The sequence below is a fragment of the Macaca thibetana genome, chromosome 3, assembly GCF_024542745.1.
Source record: "Macaca thibetana thibetana isolate TM-01 chromosome 3, ASM2454274v1, whole genome shotgun sequence".
Taxonomy (NCBI): domain Eukaryota; kingdom Metazoa; phylum Chordata; class Mammalia; order Primates; family Cercopithecidae; genus Macaca; species Macaca thibetana.
This window is the reverse complement of record NC_065580.1, coordinates 136,606,499-136,627,335: the sequence shown is the minus strand read 5'-3', so window position 1 is coordinate 136,627,335 and position 20,837 is coordinate 136,606,499. Positions and strand designations below refer to the sequence as shown.

Genomic DNA, 20,837 nt, shown 5'->3' with positions numbered 1-20,837 from the left:
CCTCCTGGATTCAAGCAATTCTCCTGCCTCAGCCTCCTTAGTAACTGGGACTACAGGTGTGTGCCACCGGGCCCAGCTAATCTAATTTTTGTATTTTTAGTAGAGACGGGGTTTCACCATGTTGGCCAGGCTGATCTCGAACTCCTGGCCTCAAGTGATCTGCCCGCCTCGGCCTCCCAAAATACTGGGATTACAGGCGTGAGCCACCGCACTCAGCCAGTTTTTCACTCTTTCTACATACCACTGCAGTACATATATTTTTTAATGTATGACTGTCTATATTTCAGATTATTCTTTTGAGCAGATTCTAGGGTTGTATTTCAGGGAAGTGACTCACTGCCCCAGGCCTTGGGGTTGCTGCTGTCTTGTGTCTGTTTTTTTCTCTGATGTTTGTCTCCCGTGGGAGAGCTCTCTCCTGGGCCTCTGTCCCCATCTGGGGTCTGGCTTGCCCCTCCTTGGATGCCAGGATTAATAAGGCCAAGGTCATGGCTGTGCTTTGATGAGGCACAGACAAGACAACAGGTTTGCAAGATAACAGGTCTTAGGCTCTTGTGGGTTGAGGGTGGGTGGCAGGTACTGAGGGCAGGCGGGCCTGAGGGTCTTGCCTCTGCCTCTCTTTTTCCTGCTGGGTCCCTTCCTTCACACCTAGGCCCACTGTGCATGCCCGGCAGGTGCCAGCAGGGAAGTCGGGGTGACTGGGGGTTCCAGGCCTGGCTCCTTGCCTCTCTGCCACTACACCCCCAACCTGGGCCCCACACCCCGGAGCATGCTGACCCCATTTTGGCCTTCCTCGGGGGCTCAGTATGTTGCAGAAGCCGAGGAGAAGCTGCAGCGAGCCCGGTTGCTGGTGGAGAGCGTGCGGAAGGAGAAGGTGGACCTGTCCAACCAGCTGGAGGAGGAGAGGAGGTACGTGCTGGCCCACCCTCACCCTGGGAGGACATTCTCCCTGATCCCCCTTAAGGAGGATGAGGAAGAGGGCAGGTTTGGGAACTGCAGACCCAGGTTCCAGTCCTGCCCCTGCCACCACCTGGCTGTGTCACCCTGGACTGGTGACATGAGCTCTTGGGCCTCAGTCTTCCCATCTGTAAAGTGAGGTACTGGTCCTGTCTTCTGCAGGCCGTTGGGAGAACTCTTCAGACAACTGGAGTAAAGCACCCAGCACGGTGCCAGGCACAGAGGGATACCACATATTTAAACTTTTTTTGAAACAGGGTCTCACCAGGCTGGAGTATAGAGCCACGATCACAGCTCACTGCAGGCTTGACCTCCCGGGTTGAAGCGATCCTCCCACCTCAGCCTCCTGGGTAGCTGGGACCACAGGCGTCCCCCACCACACCTGGTTCATTTTTGTATTTGTTGTAGAGATGGGGTTTGGGCACGTTGGCCAGGCTGGTCTCGAACTCCTGACCTCAGGCTATCCACCCTCCTCGGCCTCCCAAAGTGCAGGCATGAACTGTCGCACCCGGCCTTGGAACACCACATTTGTTCATTGCATAGAGTTCACTGTTCCTGCACTCTCCAGCAGAATATTGAGAAGATAATAGCTGGCAGCGATGGAAGGGAGTTTGGTTATCACACCAGGTGTCCCTGGGGAGCCATGCGCCAGGAAGAAGGTTAAATGTCCCACCCCTCCACTGTTCACACAGTGCGCCCCTCCCCAACCCAGGGCTGAGACCGTGGGTGGAGCTCACAGCTCCTGTCCTGGGGTTTTTGTTTTTGGGTTTTTTTGTTTTTTGTTTCCTTCCTCCTTCCTTCCCTCCCTCCCTCCCTCCCTCCCTTTCTTCCTTCCCTCCCTTCTTTCTTTTAGATGGAGTCTTGCTCTTGTTGCCCAGGCTGGAGTGCAGTGGTGCGATCTCGGCTCACTGCAATCTCCACCTCCCAGGTTCAAGTGATTCTCCTGCCTCAGCCTCCTAAGTAGCTGGGATTACAGGCATGAGCCACTGTGCTCAGTCACAAACACAGATCTTGAAGGCATCATGGAGTTGTGTTCAGAAGGGGCCTGGGTGGAAGTCTCTGCATTGTCCTGTGCTTGCTGTGTGGCCTTGGGCAGGTCGCTTGCCCTCTCTGGGCCTCATTCCTCATTGCTATGCTGAGAGCTGTTAGGAAGCCCTAGGAAGAGCAGCTTTGATTTTTTGTTTGTTTTTTTTTTTCTGAGACAGAGTTTTGCTCTTGTTGCCCAGGCTGGAGTGCAATGGCGCAATCTCGGCTCACCGCAACCTCTGTCTCTTGGGTTCAAGCGATTTTCCTGCCTCAGCCTCCTGAGTAGCTGAGATTACAGGCATGCACCACCATGCCTGGCTAATTTTGTATTTTTAGTAGAGACAGAGTTTCTCCATGTTGGTCAGGCTGGTCTCAAACTCCCAACCTCAGGTGATCCGCGTGCCTGGGCCTCCCAAAGTTTTGGGATTATGGGCGTGAGCCACCGTGCCTGGCCCAGCTTTGAGCTCCTATGTGTGGCTGTAAGGTGGAGTGGACCTGTGTCTCTTCCCTGTGCTGTCTTGACAGGTGTGTGGCTGAGTGTGTCTCCTTGAGGGCAGCCCTGGATGCCTGGACATTCCACATCCAGGGGCAGTCCTGGGAGTGGGGATTGGGCCTCTGGCCCCCAATGTTGAGGCCTGTGATGAGAACGGGGTCAACAGCAAAGGGAGCCCACTTTCCCCCTCTCCTTTTCTTCCTCCCCACAGGTTGTTCCTTGTGGTAGGTGTCTGTTCCCCGCAGTGATGAAAACAGCGTTGTCGGCTGGGCGTGGAGGCTCACGCCTGTAATCCCAGCACTTTGGGAGGCTGAAGTGGGCGGATCAGTTGAGGCCAGGAGTTTGAGACCAGTCTGGCCAACATGGCAAAACCCCGTCTCTACTAAAAATACAAGAATTTTGTATTGAGGTTGTATGCCCAGTGGCGCATGCCTGTAATCCCAGCTACTTGGGAAGCTGAGGCAGGAGAATCGCTTGAACCCGGGAGGCAAAGGCTTCAGTAAGCCGAGATCACGCCACTGCACTCCAACCTGGGCAACAGAGCGAGACTCTGTCAAAAAGAAAGACGGAGAGAGAGAGAGGGAGGGAGGGAGGGAGGGAGGGAGGGAGGAAGGGGAAGGGGAAGGGAAGGAAGGAAGAAAGGAAAGAAAACAGTGTTGTCACTCACATCCCCGGGCCACCCTGTCCTTTATTTTATTTCCCCCCACCCTGAGGAGGAAGGGTGTTGCCTTAAACACTCCCATTCTGGAGTTATTTGTGGTTTTTCCTAGAGTGCAGGACAGCAGGTTGGGAGGTCTAGAGTTTTCCAGGACTGTGGACCATTTTGATGGCCTCACCTCTGGACTCTGGGCCATTCTGATGGCCTCGCCTCTTCTCTGCTGTTGCTCACTCGGTGAATCCTGTTGCTCTGGGCAAAGCCAGGTCAGCCGCCTCTTTCCCTCCCCTGCAGGAAGGTGGAGGATCTGCAGTTCCGCGTGGAGGAGGAGTCCATCACCAAGGGAGACCTGGAGGTAACAGAGGCCCCTTCCCTGGGCACTCTTAGCACCAGTGCCTGGCCCTTGCTAGGGCAGATGGTCATGAGGTCCAGCAGCAACTCCAGGACCCTGGGGGAAGGGGCTGGTCGCGGGGAAATGGGGAAGGATCAAAGGTCTAGTGTCTGAGGTGTGAGTGGCTCAGCCCCAGGAGCCCCCCAGGGAAGCTGTGCTCCCCATGTCAGCAGCTGGATGGGGTGGGCAGGATGAACCCAGGGCAGGGCAGATGGAGGGCTGGGCCCCAGGATAGAGTGGCTGAGGTCTCCTGTCCCTTCTTCTTAGGCAATAGCCCTAAAGGTGCCCCTTCGTTCATCTTGGATTCTAGGTAAAATTTTGGCTGAAAGTAGCTTGCTGAGTCACAGAATTTGTAGGTAGGAAAACTGAGGCTCAGAGACCAATGGAGCTGAGCGTGGTGGCTCACACCTATAATCCCAGCACTTCAGGAGGCCAAGGCAGAGGATTACTTGAGCCCAGGAGTTCAAGACCAGCCTGGGCAACATAGCAAGACCCCATCTCTACAAAAAATTTAAAAAGTTAGCCGAGCTTGGTTATGTGCACCTGTGGTCCCAGCTACTTGGGGAGGCTGAGGCTAGAGGATCGCTTGAGTCTGGGAGATGGAGGCTCCAGTGAGCTATGATTGCACCTGTTTTTTTTGTTTGTTTGTTTTTTGGTTTTTTGGTTTTGCTTTTTTTTTTTTTTTTTTTTTGGTGAGACTGTCTCAAAAAAAAAAAAAAAAAAAAAAAAAAAAAAAAAAGGATGTTGGGGCACAACCCGGCGTCAGAGCCTCAGCCCAGCTCGGCATGTTCTAATTAAGTTTCCCTCTTAGCCAAGGGGCAGGCCATGTGGTTGCTCCTGGCTGACTTTTCCATTGGCAGCTGCTCTCCTGCAGGGGTTGGATGGGGTTGTGGGAAAAGCACCTGTGTTTGCCAGGAACAGAGACCCCCTGTGCCAGCTGCAGTCAACATGGGGGCTTACTGAAGGGCTACTGTAGGAAAGGTCACAGCAGGGCAGGCCGTTCAGGGGACTGAAGCCAGAAGCAGCATCAGGAGCTAAGCCTATCCATGTGCCCCTTACTCAGCGCCTCCCTCCCATCTGTGTCTGGGGTCAGGCTCCTGTCTGTTTCCCACTGTGTCTCCCAGCTTGCTCTTCTCCCAGCCCCGCCCACTACCTACCAGCTGTCATCCAGAGAGGCTCTGATTGGTCCTAGTGGTAGCCAATGGGCTGGCTGGCTCTGGATAGGGGTCCACCCCGGATCCAATCGGCCCTGGCTGGGAGAGGCAGAGGGCGGGACAGACAGTGACAGACAGCTAATTCAGTCCAAAGGGTTGCAGAATCCCCACTTGACGTTTTATTGTACCAAACTGAATTGTGATCATATTCATGGCAACCAGAAGGCAAAATGACCAAAGTCCCACTCATCCCTTCATCCCCACCCCTTTTTTTTTTTTTTTGGAGACAGGATCTCACTCTGTTGCCCAGGCTGGAGTACAGTGGCATGATCTGGGCTCACTGAAGCCTCCACTTCCTGGGCTCAAGTGAGGCTTTGCCTCAGCCTCTCAAGTAGCTGGGACTACAGGCGTGTGTCCCCACACCCGGCTAATTTTTTTTTTTTTTTTTTTTTTGTAGAGGCGGGGTCTCGCTATGTTGCCCAAGTGGGTCTCAAACTCCTAGGCTCAAGCAATTCTCCTGCCTCGGCCTCCCAAAGGGCTGGGATTACATGCGTGAGCCATCACATCTGGCCTCCACCCATCTTAAAAGTCAGAAATAAAAACCAGAGCCCCTCCTTGACCTCCTGGTCCCCTCCAGCTTTATCGCCCCACCTCTCTGCCTGTCTTTATTGCAGAACTCTCCAGGAGTTTATCAGGCTCATGGTCTTCCCTCCTGTCCACACTCCCCCAGCTGCACAATGAGAAGGCCCCATTCCAACTCCCCCGCCTCTTCTGCTGGCTGCTCCTCCTTCCTGTTCTCTGAACACTGGCCCATCCAAGAGCTCAGTCCCAGGCCCTTCACCTCTTGTCCACACTCACCCTGAGAGCTTCCAGACTGTGGCCTCCGTGCCCTGGATGAGCCCCTATGAGTCCCACGGTCTTCCCCAAGCTCCCTCTACCATGCCCACTTGACATCTCCACCCAATTGAGGAAGGAGTAAGCACCTGTATCAATTTCCTGGGGCTGCAGTAACGCACGGCCGCAAATGTGTGGCTTAAAACAACACAAACATATGCCCTCGCAGTTCTGGAAGCCAGAAGTCTAAAATCAAGGCTGGGCATGGTGGCTTATGCCTATAATCCCAACACTTTGGGAGGCCAAAGCGGGTGGATCACTTGAGGTCAGGAGTTCTAGACCAGCCTGGCCAACGTGGTGAAATACTGTCTCTACTAAAAATACAAAATTAGTTGGGCATGGTGGTGGGCGCCTGTAATCCCAGCTAGTCTGGAGGCTGAGGCAGGGGAATCACTTGAACTCGGGAGGCGGAGGTTACGGTGAGCCGAGATTGCACCACTGCACTTCAGCCTGGACAGCAGATGAGACTCCTTCTCAAAAAAAGAAAAAAAAAAAAAGTCTGAAATCAAGGTGTTGGAGAATCTATTCCAATCTAACTTCCAGTAGGATTGCCAGCAGCTTTTGGTGCTCCTTGGCCTGTATAACTGCATCAGGCCAGTCCCTGCCTCCTGTCACTTTGCCACCTTCCCTTTGTGGCACTTCACTTGACCATCTTATGGAGACAGCAGTCACTGGATTTAGGGCCCACTCTAATCCAATCCTAATCCAATATGACCTCATTTTAACTAACTACATGTGCAAGACCCTATTCCAAACAAGGTCACATTCGTTCTTTATTTTGTTTGATTTTTATAGAGATGGGATCTCACTATATTGTCCAGGCGGGTCTCAAACTTCTGAGCTCAAGCGATCCTCCCACCCTAGCCTCTCAAAATTCTGGGATTATAGGTGTGAACCACCATGGCTGGCTAAGGTCACATCCTGAGGTTCTGAGTGGGCATGAAATTTAAGAGGATACTATTCAACCCAGAACTGCAGCCCAAATGGAACATGTCCTAACTACATCTATCCAGGCCTCCCCTAACACCACCCCCCTTACAGTTCCCATCTCAGGAATTGGCCCCCAAATCCACACAGTTGGCTGGGCATGGTGGCTCACGCCTGTAATCCCACTGCTTTGGGAGCCTGATACAGGAAGATTGCTTGAGCCCAGGAGTTTGAGACCAGCCTGGGCAACATAGCAAGACCCTGTTTCTACAAAAAATATAAAAAAATAAGGCAGGCATGGTGGCACATGCTTGTAATCCAAGCACTTTGGGAAGCCAGGGCGGGAGGATTGATTAAGCCCAGGAGTTTGAGACCAGCCTGGGCAACATAGGGAAACCTTGTCTCTACCAACAATGGAAAAATTATCCAGGTGTGGTAATGCATACCTATGGTCCCAGCTACTTGGGAGGCTGAAGTGAGAAGATCGCTTGAGCCCGGACAGCTGAGGCTGCAGTGAGCTGTGATCACACCACTGCACTCCAGCCCGGGCAACAAAGCAAGAGCAAGACCTTGTCTCAAAAAATAAAGGCCGGGCGTGGTGGCTCACGTCTGTAATCGCAGCACTTTGGGAGGCCAAGGCGGGCGGATCATGAGGTCAGGAGTTTGAGACCAGCCTGACCAACATAGTGAAACCCCATCTCTACTAAAAATACAAAAAATTAGCCGGGCGTGGTAGTGGGCGCCTGTAATCCCAGCTACCCAGGAGGCTGAGATAGGAGAATTGCTTGAACCTGGGAGGCGGAGCTTGCAGTGAGCTGAGATTGCATCATTGCACTCCAGCCTGGGCGACAGTATGAGACTCGTCTCAAAAATAAATAAATAAATATAAATAAAATAAAAGTTAAACAATTAAAAAAATAGAAAACAAAAAATTCCTTTTGACCTTGTCTCCAAAATGACGCACATCCCCACAGCTGCCTCCCTGGGCCAGGCCCCAGCACCATGCCATAGATAGCCCTCTCCTTAGTCTTCTGTTCCTCCAAAGTCCATTCTCCACACTGAATCTAGTCTTTTTTTTAAGTATCTTTTTCATTTTTAATGTTGGAAAATTTTAAGCCTATACAAAAATAGAGAAGACAGTATAATGACCTTTCATTTACTCATCACTCAGCTTCAACAGTTACCAACTCACCGCCAGTCTTATTTCAGGCATGCCCTGACCCAGGGCCCCCCCCACATCCCAGACGTCATATGGCCAAATATTTTTAAAATGTAAATCAGACCGGGTGCGGTGGCTCACACCTGCAATCCCAATACTTGGGAGGTAGAGGTGGGAGGGTTACTTGAGGCCAGGAGTTAGAGACCAGTCTGGGCAGCATAGTGAGACCCCATCTCCACAAAAATTAAAGTATTCTGACTGGGTGCAGTGGCTCACGCCTATCATCCCAGCACTTTGGGAGGCCAAGGCGGGTGGATCACTTGAGGTCAGGAGATTCAGACCAGCCTGGCCAACATGGTGAAACCCTGTCTCTACTAAAAATACAAAAATTAGCTGGGCGTGGTGGTGGGCACCAGTAATCCCAGCTACTCAGGAAGCTGAGGCAGGAGAATCACTTGAGCCCAGGAGGCGGAGGTTGCAGTGAACCAAGATCATGCCACTGCACTCCAGCCTGGGCAACAGAGTGAGACTCTGTCTCAGAAACAAGTAGAAACAAAGAAACAAAATAAATAAAATAAAAAATTCACCAGGCATGGTAGCACATGTGTGTAGTCCCAGCTACTTAGGAGGCTGAGGCAGGAGGATCCTCTGAGTCCAGGAGGTTGAGGCTACAGTGAACTATGATGGCGCCACTGCATTCCAGCCTGGGTGACAGAGCAAGACCCCATCTCTAAAAATAAATAAATAAAAAGTTAAAAAATATGGCTGGGTGTAGTGGCTCACGCCTGTAATCCCAGCACTTTGGGAAGCCAAGGTGGGTGGATCATTCGAGGTCAGGAACTCCAAACCAGCCTGGCTAACATGGAGAAACCCCATCTCTACTAAAAATACAAAAATTAGCTGGGCATGGTGGCACTCACCTGTAATTCCAGCTACTTGGGAGGCTGAGGCAGGAGAATCGCTTGAACCCAGGAGGCTGAGGTTGCTGAGCCAGGCTTCCACCACTGCACTCCAGCCTGGGTGACAGAGCGAGACTCTGCCTCGAAAAAAATAATTATAATTTAAAAATAAAAATGTAAATCAGATCCTGCCCCTTTCCTGCTGACACATCTAGCACTGTGACATTTAATATCATCTAGGCTCTGTAGAGTGGGCCAGAGAAGCAGAGAAGACCCCCAGGGCCCAAACCCCCCCGCCCCCCCCACCATGTTGTCCCAGCCCTGTCTCACACCCCTGCCCCTAAGTTATCATACACCAGGCTTTTCTGTTTCTGGAACACCAGAAGTTGTGTCTTGCCTCTGAGCTTTTGTACACGCTAGTTCCCCTGCCTGAAACACTTGCGCCTCTTCCTCTGGCGCCTGCCTTGTACAAGGAGTCCTTGTCCTTCAGGACTCACTGGTAAATTACATGTTTCCTCTATTTCACCTTCATTCCAGTTACTCTCTCCCCAGTGCTCTGTTCATAGTGCAAATCACAATCTGGAGTGATCTTCACTGTTCTTTTATGGTTTGCATCCCCCTCCACCCCCAGAATATAAACCCTTTGAGGGGCCAGGCGTGGTGACTCATATCTGTAATCCCAGCACTTTGGGAGGGTGAGGCAGGCAGATCATCTGAGGTCAGGGGTTGGAGATCAGCCAACATGGTGAAACCCCATCTCTACTCAAAAATACAAAAATTAGCTGGGCGTCATGGTAGGCACCTGTAATCCCAGCTACTTGGGAGGCTGAGGCTGGAGAATCACTTGAACCTGGTAGGTGGAGGTTGTAGTGAGCCGAGATTGCACCACTGCATTCCAGCCTGGGTGAAAGAGGGAAACTCTGTCTCAACAAAAGAAAGAAAGTGAGAGGAGGAGTCCTTTGGAGTGGGACCAAATGAAGTTGCCCTTGAAACTGGGAAGCTGGAGGCTTTTTCTTGCCTGTGCGGGCTACTGGTTCAGTGCGTAGGATCATGCACCATCTATGAAGGTTCCAGGCAGGGCTGTTGTCCCCACCGATGGGGATGGGGTGGCTGGGATGGAGCTTGTGATTTTCTGGAAGAGACAGGCTGACTTCTTGTTGGCACTGGAACACACTGCCAGGAGGGAGGCGGGAGAGGCCGGGGAGGGAGGGAGAGGAGAGAAAGAGAGAGGGAGGGAGACAGAGAGGGGAGAGAGGAAGGCGGGGGGGTTGGGGGGAAGAGAAGGGGAGGGGGAGAAAACGAGGGAAGGAGAGAGACAGGGAGGGGAATGGAAAGAGAGAGGGTAGGAGAGAGGGATAAAGAAAGAAGGAGGAAGAGAGATGGGGGTGGGGTGGGGAGAAAGAAGAGAAAGTGGGAAGGAGAGGGGAGAGAGAGAAACGGAAGGAGGAGAGGGAGAACCTTTTTTTGTTGTTCCTTAAGGAAAATTCAAGAAATAAAATAGGCCAAAGGACATAATCATCTCAATGTCTCTTAATGAATTGCAGGAGTATTTCTAATCAGGTGGTGTCCGTTTACACCTTCACCAATAGACAAGCTTCCGGGGTTTTATTACAGGTTTCACACCTAGATGCTGTTTCGCTAAGCCCCGCCCCTTCAGAATTGCCCTGTAGCTGCTTTAACCCCTTCTCTCCTGGAGTATAAAGAGGACCCTCTGGCTTCTCCCTAAGATGAACTTGGGTTTCCAAACCGCTCCAAATGTCCTCACCCTCCCCAGCTTCCCTTCCAAGATCTGTTATGTGAAATGCAAAAGCCAGTCTTGACACCCTGAGAATGCTGGCCTTTGTCAGCAGATGAAGCGGATATTGTCGAGCTGGGACAAAGTGCCCTTGTGATTTATGGAGACCAGGCGTCCTCTGTGGGGTCCGGGGGGGGGGGGTGGGCACCAATGGGGCCCGGTGGTGGGAGGCACAGCCCAGCCTCCACCAAGGAGGCTGGGGCCAAGAGAATCGCGAGGGCTCGGGTATGTTTTGGAAACATCTTTCGTGTTATGGGTTCTTGCACTTTTAGCACAGTCCTGGGGGGACGTCGAGCGGGAATCCCAGGGTCCTTTATTTATTCCTCATCCTGGGGTTCTCCTATGTACAGGATGCTTTGCCTACAACCAGTGACAGCCTGCAGGGGAACAGGAACAGGATGGGCCCCTCTCCAGGAGCAGGTCCTTGAAGAGGACCTTCAAGGTCAAGGGCTGCTAGTTGGGGGTGGGGGGGTGACAGAAAAGAAGCGAGGTGCCCATTGCTACCCCAAGCAGGGGCCGGCGAGGGAGGATGGCTGCAGCCCACCCCCCGCCCTGCACTGACCCAGCCGGGACACAGCAAGGGGTGGGCATCAGGCCCCACGCCCCTCGCCTCCCCAGACTCTCTCTTTCCCTGAGCAATTCTGGCTCATGAATCTACTCTCCTCGCCTTGTTCACGGAAGATGACGCCTCCTCTCTCTCTCTCTCTCTTTCTTTCTCTCTCTCTCCGGCTTCTTCTTCCCTGTGCCCCCCTCCCTGCGTCCCCGCCCCCCACCCCCCACCGTGTCCACCCTGGGTGGACCAGACCCAGACGCAGCTGGAGCACGCGCGCATTGGGGAGCTGGAACAGAGCCTGCTACTGGAGAAGGCGCAGGCCGAGCGGCTGCTCCGAGAATTAGCGGACAACAGGGTAACCGCACCACCGCGCCACCGCACCCGCCTGGCCCGCCAGCCACCTTGCCCTTTGATGCCCTCTCCGGCTTCTCTGTTTCATTATTGACTCTCTTTCTTTAGCTGCTATCATCTTTTTTTTTTTTTCTTTTGCATCCCCTTGGAGGAGGGAAGTCAAGATTTAGAAATGTGCTTATGTGGCCGGGCGCGGTGGTTCACGCCTGTAATCCCAGCATTTTGGGAGGCCAAGGAGGGTGGATCACCTGAGGTCAGGAGTTCGAGACCAGCCTGGCCAACATGGTGAAACCCCATCTCTACTAAAAATACAAAAATTAGCTGGGCGTGGTGGCTCATGCCCATGATCCCAGCTACTTGGGAGGCTGAGGCAGGAGAATCGCTTGAACCCGGGAGGTAGAGGTTGCAGTGAGCTGAGATCGTGCCACTGCACTCCAGCCTGGGTGACAGAGCAAGACTCCGCCTCAAAAACAAAACAAAACAAAAAGAAATGTGTGTATGTTCCCCAGCTCAGTGTTGCTTATTGGGGTGGAGTTGGGGGGGCGGGGGTGGTCTTTGTTTTTTGGGACTTGGCTCCCCAGCTCATGGCCCCAGCAGCTGAGAACTTTCTGCGAGACCCCCCATTCCCCCCCCCAATGCATTGCCACGATAAAGTGTTGGGACCCCTGGGAATGTCCCACTCCTATGGAGGCAGACCCAGAAACCACTGATCCACGCCTCCTGCCTCCCCAGCTGAGGAGGCTGGGGAGAGGAAAGAGTCAGGAACTGTAAATCTCTTCCCGGATTCTCTCACCCAGAGAGCCTGAAACATGGGGGCAGGAGGGGCTGGGCTGAAGGACCTGGGGCTGAGGAAGTGGTGGGACTTTTGGGGGAGCAGAGGTGTCCCCAGGGAATGGGGCTATGATGGGTTCCGAGCCATGGAACAGCTCTGCATGTGGGTGAGGCTTCCAGAGTCCTAGGGCATGGTTCTGAGTCCCTGCTCCAGGCCCCGCAGTCCCCTCCAGGCTTACCATGCACGCCTGGGACCCAGCACTCTGCAGGCATTCACATCCGAACAGCCAGCCGGCCCCCGAGCAGTCCCCCTGAGAGGAAGCTAAAACAGGCAGCAAGTGATTACTGGAAAAGCATCCGGTAAACACTATGTAGCGTGGAAGGAGCAGTGGTCAGTTTCTGCATGTTGGCCTCAGTGCACAAGTGGTTGTTTGCATGTGTGCAGGTGTCCGGAGACACACAGGGTCCATTTGCACACACTGGCCATTGCTCAGTGACTATGTGCTTGTACGGTACACACTCATGTGCATGAAGACTGAACGCACAAACTGACCCAGTCACTGTGGATGGGCAGGAGCCCTCCAAATGCATCTTGAACTAGGGTTCAATCTGATGAAAACACAAAAACAGGGTTGGGCGTGGTGGCTCACACCTGTAATCCCAGCGCTTTGGGAGGCCAAAGTGGGTGAATCACCTGAGGTCATCTGAGGTCAGGAGTTCAAGACCAGCCTGACCAACATGGTGAAACCCCATTTCTATTAAAAATACAAAAATTAACTGGGCGGGGTGGTGCACACCTGTAGTCCCAGCTACTTAAGAAGCTGAAACAGGAGAATCATTTGAACCAGGGAGGTGGAGTGAGCTGAGATTGCATCACTGCGCTCCAGCCTGGGCAAGAGAGTGAGACTCCATCTCAAAAAAAAACAAAAACCAAAAAACAAAACAAAAATAGGTTTATTGAACTAAAGGATACCTTCAGAAATAAAATGTATAAAGCTTGTAATAGATTTAAAGCTTGAAAATATCTCATTTTCGTATCTATGACCATCAACGTGATCAAGGTGGTTTTTTGGAGAATGGAGCCTTTAAGAGTTTTTTGCTGAAAGATGGGTCTGGGAGCACCCTGTTCTGCTTTAAGCATTAAACTGGACCCTTCTTGGCCACTGCCTCCAGCCAGCCGCCTGGCTGGGGACCTTCCTAGGGCAGGATAGTGCAAAATTCACTTTGGCCTCTGCTCTTCAAAAAGAATGTTAACAACAAAAAAAAAATTTCTTAATAAAAATACAAAGCACTAACTCAGTTGGGCGTGGTGGCTCATGCCCACAGAGTCCCAGCTGCTCTTGAGGCTGAGGCAGGAAGATTGCTTGAGCCCAGCAATTTGAGGGTGCAGTGAGCTATTATTGTGCGGCTGCACTCCAGCTTGGGCAACATAGCTAGACCCATGTCTCTTAAAAAAAAAAAAAAAAAAGGCTGGGCGCTGTGGCTCACACCTATAATCCCAACACTTTGGGAGGCCAAGGCGGGTGGATCACTTGAGGCTTGGAGTTTGAGACCAGCGTAGGCAAAAGGGTGACACACCATCTATACCAAAAAATACCAAAATTCCCCAGGCGCATGGTGGTGAGTGCCTGTAGTCCCAGCTACTCGGGAGGCTGAGGCAGGAGAATCGCTTGAACCTGGGAAGTGGAGGTTACAGTGAGCTGAGATTCCAGCCTGCGTGACAGAGCGAGACTCAAAAAAAAAAAAAAAAAAAAGCTGTAACCTCAAATAGGTGGTTTCTTTTAACCACCAATTTGTCCAAGCCACCTAGGTAGAGGAGTGGCGACAGCTGGCTCTGAATCTTTGGGGTACAGCCAGGGGAATCTTTCTGGATGCTATGATGGGCAGGGCCTCTATGTCCAGCCCATAGGAGGGAGTGGGGGCCTTTCCCTTCCCATGACCACCTGCTGGGGTTGGTGTCCTCTAGTGGAGGCACCCCGATCCCCACCATTGTGCCCTCCTCACCTTCCAACCAGCCAGCCAGCCCTCTGATCCCTGCCTCCCTCTCTCCCCGCAGCTGACCACAGTGGCGGAGAAGTCTCGGGTGCTGCAGCTGGAGGAGGAGCTCACCCTGCGCCGCGGTGAGATCGAGGAGCTCCAGCAGTGCCTGTTGCACTCAGGCCCCCCGCCCCCCGACCACCCCGATGCGGCCGAGACCCTGCGGCTGCGGGAGCGCCTGCTCTCGGCCAGCAAGGAGCACCAGAGGGAGAGCGGGGTGCTGCGGGATAAATACGAGAAGGCCCTAAAGGCCTACCAGGCGGAGGTGGACAAGCTCCGCGCAGCCAACGAGAAGTACGCACAGGAGGTGGCAGGCCTGAAGGACAAGGTTCAGCAGGCCACCAGCGAGAACATGGGGCTCATGGACAACTGGAAATCCAAACTGGACTCGCTGGCCTCGGACCACCAGAAGTCCCTGGAGGACCTCAAAGCCACCCTGAACTCGGGCCCAGGCGCCCAGCAGAAGGAGATCGGCGAGCTGAAGGCGGTGATGGAGGGTATCAAGATGGAGCACCAGCTGGAGCTGGGTAACTTGCAGGCCAAGCATGACCTGGAGACCGCCGTGCACGTGAAGGAGAAGGAGGCCCTGCGGGAGAAGCTGCAGGAGGCCCAGGAGGAGCTGGCCGGGCTGCAGCGGCACTGGCGGGCCCAGTTGGAGGTGCAAGCCAGCCAGCACCGGTTGGAGCTGCAGGAGGCCCAGGACCAGCGCCGGGATGCCGAGCTGCGCGTGCACGAGCTGGAAAAGCTGGACGTGGAGTACCGGGGCCAGGCGCAGGCCATCGAGTTCCTCAAGGAGCAGATCTCGCTGGCGGAGAAGAAGATGCTGGACTACGAGCGGCTGCAGCGGGCAGAAGCCCAGAGCAAACAGGAGGCCGAGAGGTTGCGGGAGAAGCTCCTGGTGGCTGAGAACAGACTCCAGGCTGTGGAGGCCCTGTGCTCTTCCCAGCACACCCACGTAGGCACCTGCCTGTCCTGCTGGGGTGGGAGGATCGGGCTGGGGAGGGCTTGGGCGTTTGCTGACTTCTGTTATATAGCCCAGGAAGCCATTTCCCTTGTCCCTGAGAGCATGCCTGGGTCAGTCAAGGAAGGGGTCACCTGGCCAAGGAGCTCCTTGGCCCTCTGTTAGAGGGGCAGCACGCCCCGGTGACCAGGGAGAACCGAAGCTGGTCTGAGCTGACCTGGCTGCGTCCCCCCGACAGAGCAGGCCTAGAGCGATGGAGAGATGGTGCAGAAAATGGGCTTTGATTTACCCACACATGTCTTAGGGTGCAGGGCTCCTGGGACCCGGGACCTCAGACCCTGTGCCCTGGGGCTGGCACAGACCTGAAGGGAAATTCTGCCCATCCCCCCCATCTCCAACTCAGAAGCTCACCTGGGGAACCAGCGGCAGCCCCCTTTCTGCCAGTCCTAACGAGACTTTAGCAACGGTGCCAACAAGTACTTCCCCAGAATGTGGGAGTTCCCAGAGTGGGGTCTGGAAGGCTAGAGGGGGTGGCCCTAAAGAGGTCGCTGTCATCAATGTCAATTTTGTTCCAAATCTAGAAATTCCTTAAGCATCTGCCCCTTCTTCCTTCAGCTGAACCCATCCTCCCAGCCCCTCTGAGGAGGTCAACACCCAGGTGGGCTGTGCCCACTCCACCAGGGCCAGGAAGGGCCTTTTGAGTGGCTCTGTGTACCACATCTTGTGCAGGCCCTGTGTGACTCCATTTCACCTTAACACCCTTAGATTGATACTGGCTGCATTTCACAGGTGAGCAAACCAAGACTTTCCCAGATCCCCAGCCGCTCAGTGGCAGAGATCTCCAACCCCACTGCCTGTGGGGCTGACAGAGGGTACCCAAGATGACAGGAATGAATTCATAGGAGGGATGGCTAGCAGCGGACTCTTGCCTGTATGCAAATTGTACTCAGGGATTGTTGAGTTTCCAGTTCCCCCACATACATTATTTTTACTTTTATTTATTTTATTTTTTTTTATTTATTTATTATTTATTTTTTTTTTTTGAGACGGAGTCTCACGCTGTTGCCCAGGCTGGAGTGCAGTGGCGCTATCTCGGCTCACTGCAAGCTCCGCCTCCTGGGTTCACGCCATTCTCCTGCCTCAGCCTCCTGAGTAGCTAGGACTACAGGCGCCCGCCACCGCGCCCGGCTAATTTTTTGTATTTTTAGTAGAGACGGGGTTTCACTGTGGTCTCGATCTCCTGACCTTGTGATCCGCCCGCCTCGGCCTCCCAAAGTGCTGGGATTACAGGCTTGAGCCACCGCGCCCGGCCTATTTTTATTTTTATTTTTGAGATAGAGTTTCACTCTTGTCGCCCGGGCTGGAGTGCAGTGGTGTGATCTCGGCTCACTGCAACCTCCGCCTCCCAGGTTCAAGCAATTCTCCTGTCTCAGCCTCCCAAGTAGCTGCAATTACAGGTGTGCACCACCACGCCCAGCTAATTTTTATATTTTTAGTAGAGACGGGGTTTTGCCATGTAGTCCACGTTGGTCTCAAACTCCTGACTTCGGGTGATCCACCCTCCTCAGCCTCCCAAAGTGCTGGGATTACAGGCGTGAGCCACCATTCCTGGCTTTTTTTGGTTTTGTTTTTGAGACAGGTTCTTGCTCTGTCTCCCAGGTTGCAGTGCAGTGGCATGATCATGGCTCACTGCAGTCTCAACCTCCCAGGTTTGAGCGAGCCTCCCACTTCAGCCTCCCAAGTCACTGGGACCACAAGTGTGCCCCACCATACCCAGCTAATTTTTATAGTTTTTGTAGAGACGGGGTTTCACCATGTTGCCCAGGCTGGTCTCGAACTCCTAGGCTCAAGCCATCTGCCTGCCTTTGCCTCCCAAAGTGCTGGGATTACAGGGAGGAGGTACTGCACCTGGCCACCCTCATGTATATTCAAACCAGAATTTAGGGCCGGGTGTGGTGGCTCACACCTATAATCCCAGCATTTCAAGAGGCTGAGGCAGGAGGATTGCTTCAGGCCAGGAGTTTGAGACCAGCCTGGAAAACACAGTTAGACCCCATCCCTACAAAAATAAAAAATTAGCCAAGTACAGTGGTAGTGTACCTGTAGTCCCCAGCTACACTGGAGGCTGAGGCAAGAGGATCACTTGAGCCTAGGGATTTGAGGCTGCAGTGAGCTATGATTGTACCACTGCACTCCAGCCGGGCGCGGTGGCTCAAGCCTGTAATCCCAGCACTTTGGGAGACCGAGACGGGCGGATCACGAGGTCAGGAGATCGAGACCATCCTGGCTAACAGGGCAAAATCCTGTCTCTATTAAAAAATAAAAAAATTAGCTGGTGTGGTGGCGGGCACCTGTAGTCCCAGCTGCTCGGGAGGCTGAGGCAGGAGAATGGCGTAAACCCGGGAGGCGGAGCTTGCAGTGAGCTGAGATCCGGCCACTGCACTCCAGCCTGGGTGACAGAGCGAGACTCTGTCTCAAAAAAAAAAAAAAGAAAATAAACAAACAAAAAAACCCGGAATGTAGCATGTGGGCAATAAGTTCTCAGGACTTCTGATTCCAGGGTGCTTTTTGTCTAAAAGGAAATCTTTCTGCATCATGCCTTGAGGTCCATTGCAACAGCCTTCCTGCCCCTTCTCCCAGGGGGGGAATTTTTTTTTTTTCTTAAGCAATTGCTCTCCCAGGATCCTGGGCTGAAAGGAAAGGAAGAAACCCAAATTAGCTTATGTGCACATGGCCTGATTAGCTGCTCAGGGCAGGCAGAAACAGCCTGCAACTCAGGAACTGAATTCCCTGAGCAGGGAGGTTTGAGGCTGCTGTGATTCCACAGAGCATGGGGGACAGAGGCCTGAGGACGCCTCCCCCAGCCACTGCCCTTCACTCACAGGTGCCCTTGGGCCAAGGAGTAGTAGTGACCTCAGAAAGCCCATCTATTGGCCAGGTGCGGTGGCTCACAGCTGTAATCCCAGCTACTCAGGAGGCTGAGGCACCAGGATGGCTTGAACCCCGGAGGTGGAGGTTGCAGTGAGCCGAGATCGTGCCACTGCACTCTGGCCTGGGCAACAGAGGGAGACTCCGTCTGGAAAAAATGAAAGCCCATCTGTTGATTTTCTATACACACTGGGGCTTCAGTCTAAATGCATATGTCCCCACGTTCAGAGGTTTAGGTCTAAGGACAACTGCATTTTTGGTCCATGTAGTAAATATGGGAATTTAAAAAATTATTTTAGTGGCCGGGCATGGTGGCTCACGCCTGTAATCCCAGCACTTTGGGAGGCCAAGGCGGGCAGATCACGAGGTCAGGAGTTTGAGACCAACCTGGCCAACATAGTGAAACCCCGTCTCTACTAAAAATACAAAAAGTTAGCCAGGTGTGGTGGCGGGTGCCTGTAGTCCCAGCTACTCAGGAGGCTGAGGCAGGAGAATTGCTTCACAATCTAGGAGGCAGAAGTTGCAGTGAGCCGAGATCATACCACTGCACTCCAGCCTGGGCGACAGAGTGAGACTCCTTCTCAAAAAATAATAATAAAATTTTTAAAAACCACAAAAATTAGCTGGGCGTGGTGGCGGGCGCCTGTAATCCCAGCTACTCAGGAGGCTGAGGCAGGAGAATCGCTTGAACCCGGGAAGCGAAGGTTACAGTGAGCCGAGATTGAGCCACTGCACTCTAGCCTGGACATCAGGGTGAGACTCCATCTCAAAAAAAAAAAAAAAAAAAAAAAAAAAAAAATTGAGAGTGTTCCTCATTACTGCATCGTATATAAATTATGATCCAAGGGGCTTAGTTCATTACAACTAATTGAGACTCAAATGGGACTTGGGATGTATGAACAGAAGTATGAGGGGCAGGATGATGGAGATGACTGCCTACTCAGCTCTGTGCTGCCCTGATCTGCAGTGGCAGACTCTGGCTGGCTCAGAGGACAGCCAGCCTGGGCAGGAGACTGGAAACTCCTGCCAAGAGTGGCAGGGAGCCTACTGGTTGTGTTTTGACTTTTGTCATAGTGATGTGTGCCAGGTTGATTTTTTTTTTTTTTTAATCGGTCTTTTCTTCTTTGGCCTCTGAGTTTATTATTAAAAAGAAATGTTGGAGAGAAAGAAGCTAGCATTTAATGAAGTCCCTCCAGGAGGTGGCCCCAAGCACACTGTGCACACACTAACCCAAAGCAGCCAATATTTGTTTGATGGATGGGAAACTGAGTCCGGAAGTCTTGTCTCGGAGACAGAGAAACGAATTCCCAGGACAAATTTCTGTAGGCGTCGCAGGGAAGGAGCCATCTGTTTAATATAATAAACATTTTCAACAAAGCAAGGGTAGGAGGTATTCATGTATAAGCTGCACGAGCAGCCTTCAGCGGAGCTGAGTGCAGAGTGGGGGTCCTCTGTTGTCAGGGAGGTCAGACTGAGGATGTCTGCACTCCCTGCCACCGCAGCAAGTCCCTGAGTCCGTCACTGAGGTCCCCCTTTGTAGGGGCAGGGCGTGCAAACTGCAGGTGTGCTTGCTGTACTGGCTGGGGCTGGGGCCAAGGGGCAAAGGCGAGCATCCCCCTTACAGGGGCTCTTTTTGCAGATGATTGAGTCGAATGACATTTCAGAGGAGACGATCAGGACGAAGGAAACTGTGGAGGGTGAGTGGCCGCCGGGCCGGGCGGGACTCTGGGCTCTGGGAAGAGGCTGGCGGGCTCTGCCTTTCTGCTGGGTCACATTTTGGTTTGCATCATCTGCCGTTTGGTGAGAGTTAACTCCTGTGTGCAGTGAGCTATGTCCTCCTGCAAGGGAGGAGGCCAGTTTACAGAGGGATAGGCATCGCACCAGCCTCCCAAGTTGCTGTCTTTTTTGTTTTTGTTTTTTTTAAACCTTTAATGGAATATTAACCTTCATGGAATATCGAATCTTATTATTTGTTTGATTTATACTTTATTTTTATTTATTTAGTTTATACTTTATTTTTATCTATTTATTTATTTATTTTAGATGGAGTCTCACTCTGTCGCTAGGCTGGAGTGCAGTGGTGCAATCTCAGTTCACTGCAACCTCCAACTACCTGGTTCAAGCGATTCTCCTGCCTCAGCCTCCCGAGTAGCTGGGATTACAGGCGTGCGCCACCACACCCAGCTAATTTTTGTATTTTTAGTAGAGACAGGGTTTCACCATGTTGACCAGGGTGGTCTCGATTTCCTGACCTCATGATCTGCCCGCCTTGGCCTCCCAAAGTGCTGGGATTACAGGCATGAGCCACCATGCCCAGCCGGTTTAAACTTTAAAAACAGGTCTAAACTTCAAATGGTTCAAAGGGCATATGGCAAAGTATTCTCCGTTCTCTATTCTTCCCTCCCTGAAGGTGCAGTGTTAGCTTCTTTATATCCCCTTTCCAGAAATATTTTATGCAGGTACGAGCAACCAAGTGACACAAATGGTACCATACCTTCCATTCTTTCAGCTCCTTGATTTATTCCATTTAACAATGTATCTTGGAGAGGGTTCCTTATCAGTAGTACATTCTTTTACAGGGTACAGAATATTCCATTGTGTGGAGGTACCATTGTGTATTTAGCTGGTTTCCGGTAACAATCACAGATTGTTTCCAGTCTTGGTCAATTACAAAGATGGTAGATTGTTTCCAGCCTTGGTCAATTACAAACACCACTGTAGTAAATTACTTTGACTTCCATTGGGCTCAACCAATTTTAACTCCCACCAGCTGTGGCTGAAAGCCTGTTTCCCCTCAAACTCCATCAACAAAACATTTGATCAGACTTTGTGATCTTTGCCAATCTGAAACATAAAAGGTGTTATCTGATGTAACTTCAACTCACCTTT

At 52.4% G+C, this 20,837-nt stretch overlaps 3 protein-coding genes across 6 annotated transcripts in view; 2 read left to right on the top strand and 1 right to left on the bottom strand.

Annotated features, from left to right (window-relative positions):
- ABHD11 (abhydrolase domain containing 11) overlaps positions 1-20,837 on the bottom strand; it is a 997,569-nt gene that overhangs the window by 639,649 nt on the left and 337,083 nt on the right. The window lies entirely within an intron of this gene.
- CLIP2 (CAP-Gly domain containing linker protein 2) overlaps positions 1-20,837 on the top strand; it is a 113,056-nt gene that overhangs the window by 69,230 nt on the left and 22,989 nt on the right. For 3 of the 4 annotated variants that reach the window (XM_050783644.1, XM_050783646.1, XM_050783645.1), the window contains 5 exons: positions 803-906; positions 3,423-3,483; positions 11,151-11,255; positions 14,079-15,014; positions 19,588-19,645. In XM_050783644.1, the coding sequence (XP_050639601.1) occupies positions 803-906; positions 3,423-3,483; positions 11,151-11,255; positions 14,079-15,014; positions 19,588-19,645 (1,264 nt within the window). The remainder of the gene's footprint in view (positions 1-802; positions 907-3,422; positions 3,484-11,150; positions 11,256-14,078; positions 15,015-19,587; positions 19,646-20,837) is intronic. The other variant, XM_050783647.1, reaches the window with a different exon arrangement.
- GTF2IRD1 (GTF2I repeat domain containing 1) overlaps positions 10,474-20,837 on the top strand; it is a 228,559-nt gene continuing 218,195 nt past the window's right edge. The window contains exon 1 of the mRNA XM_050783657.1: positions 10,474-10,484. The gene's annotated coding sequence lies outside the window, so the exon portion shown is untranslated. The remainder of the gene's footprint in view (positions 10,485-20,837) is intronic.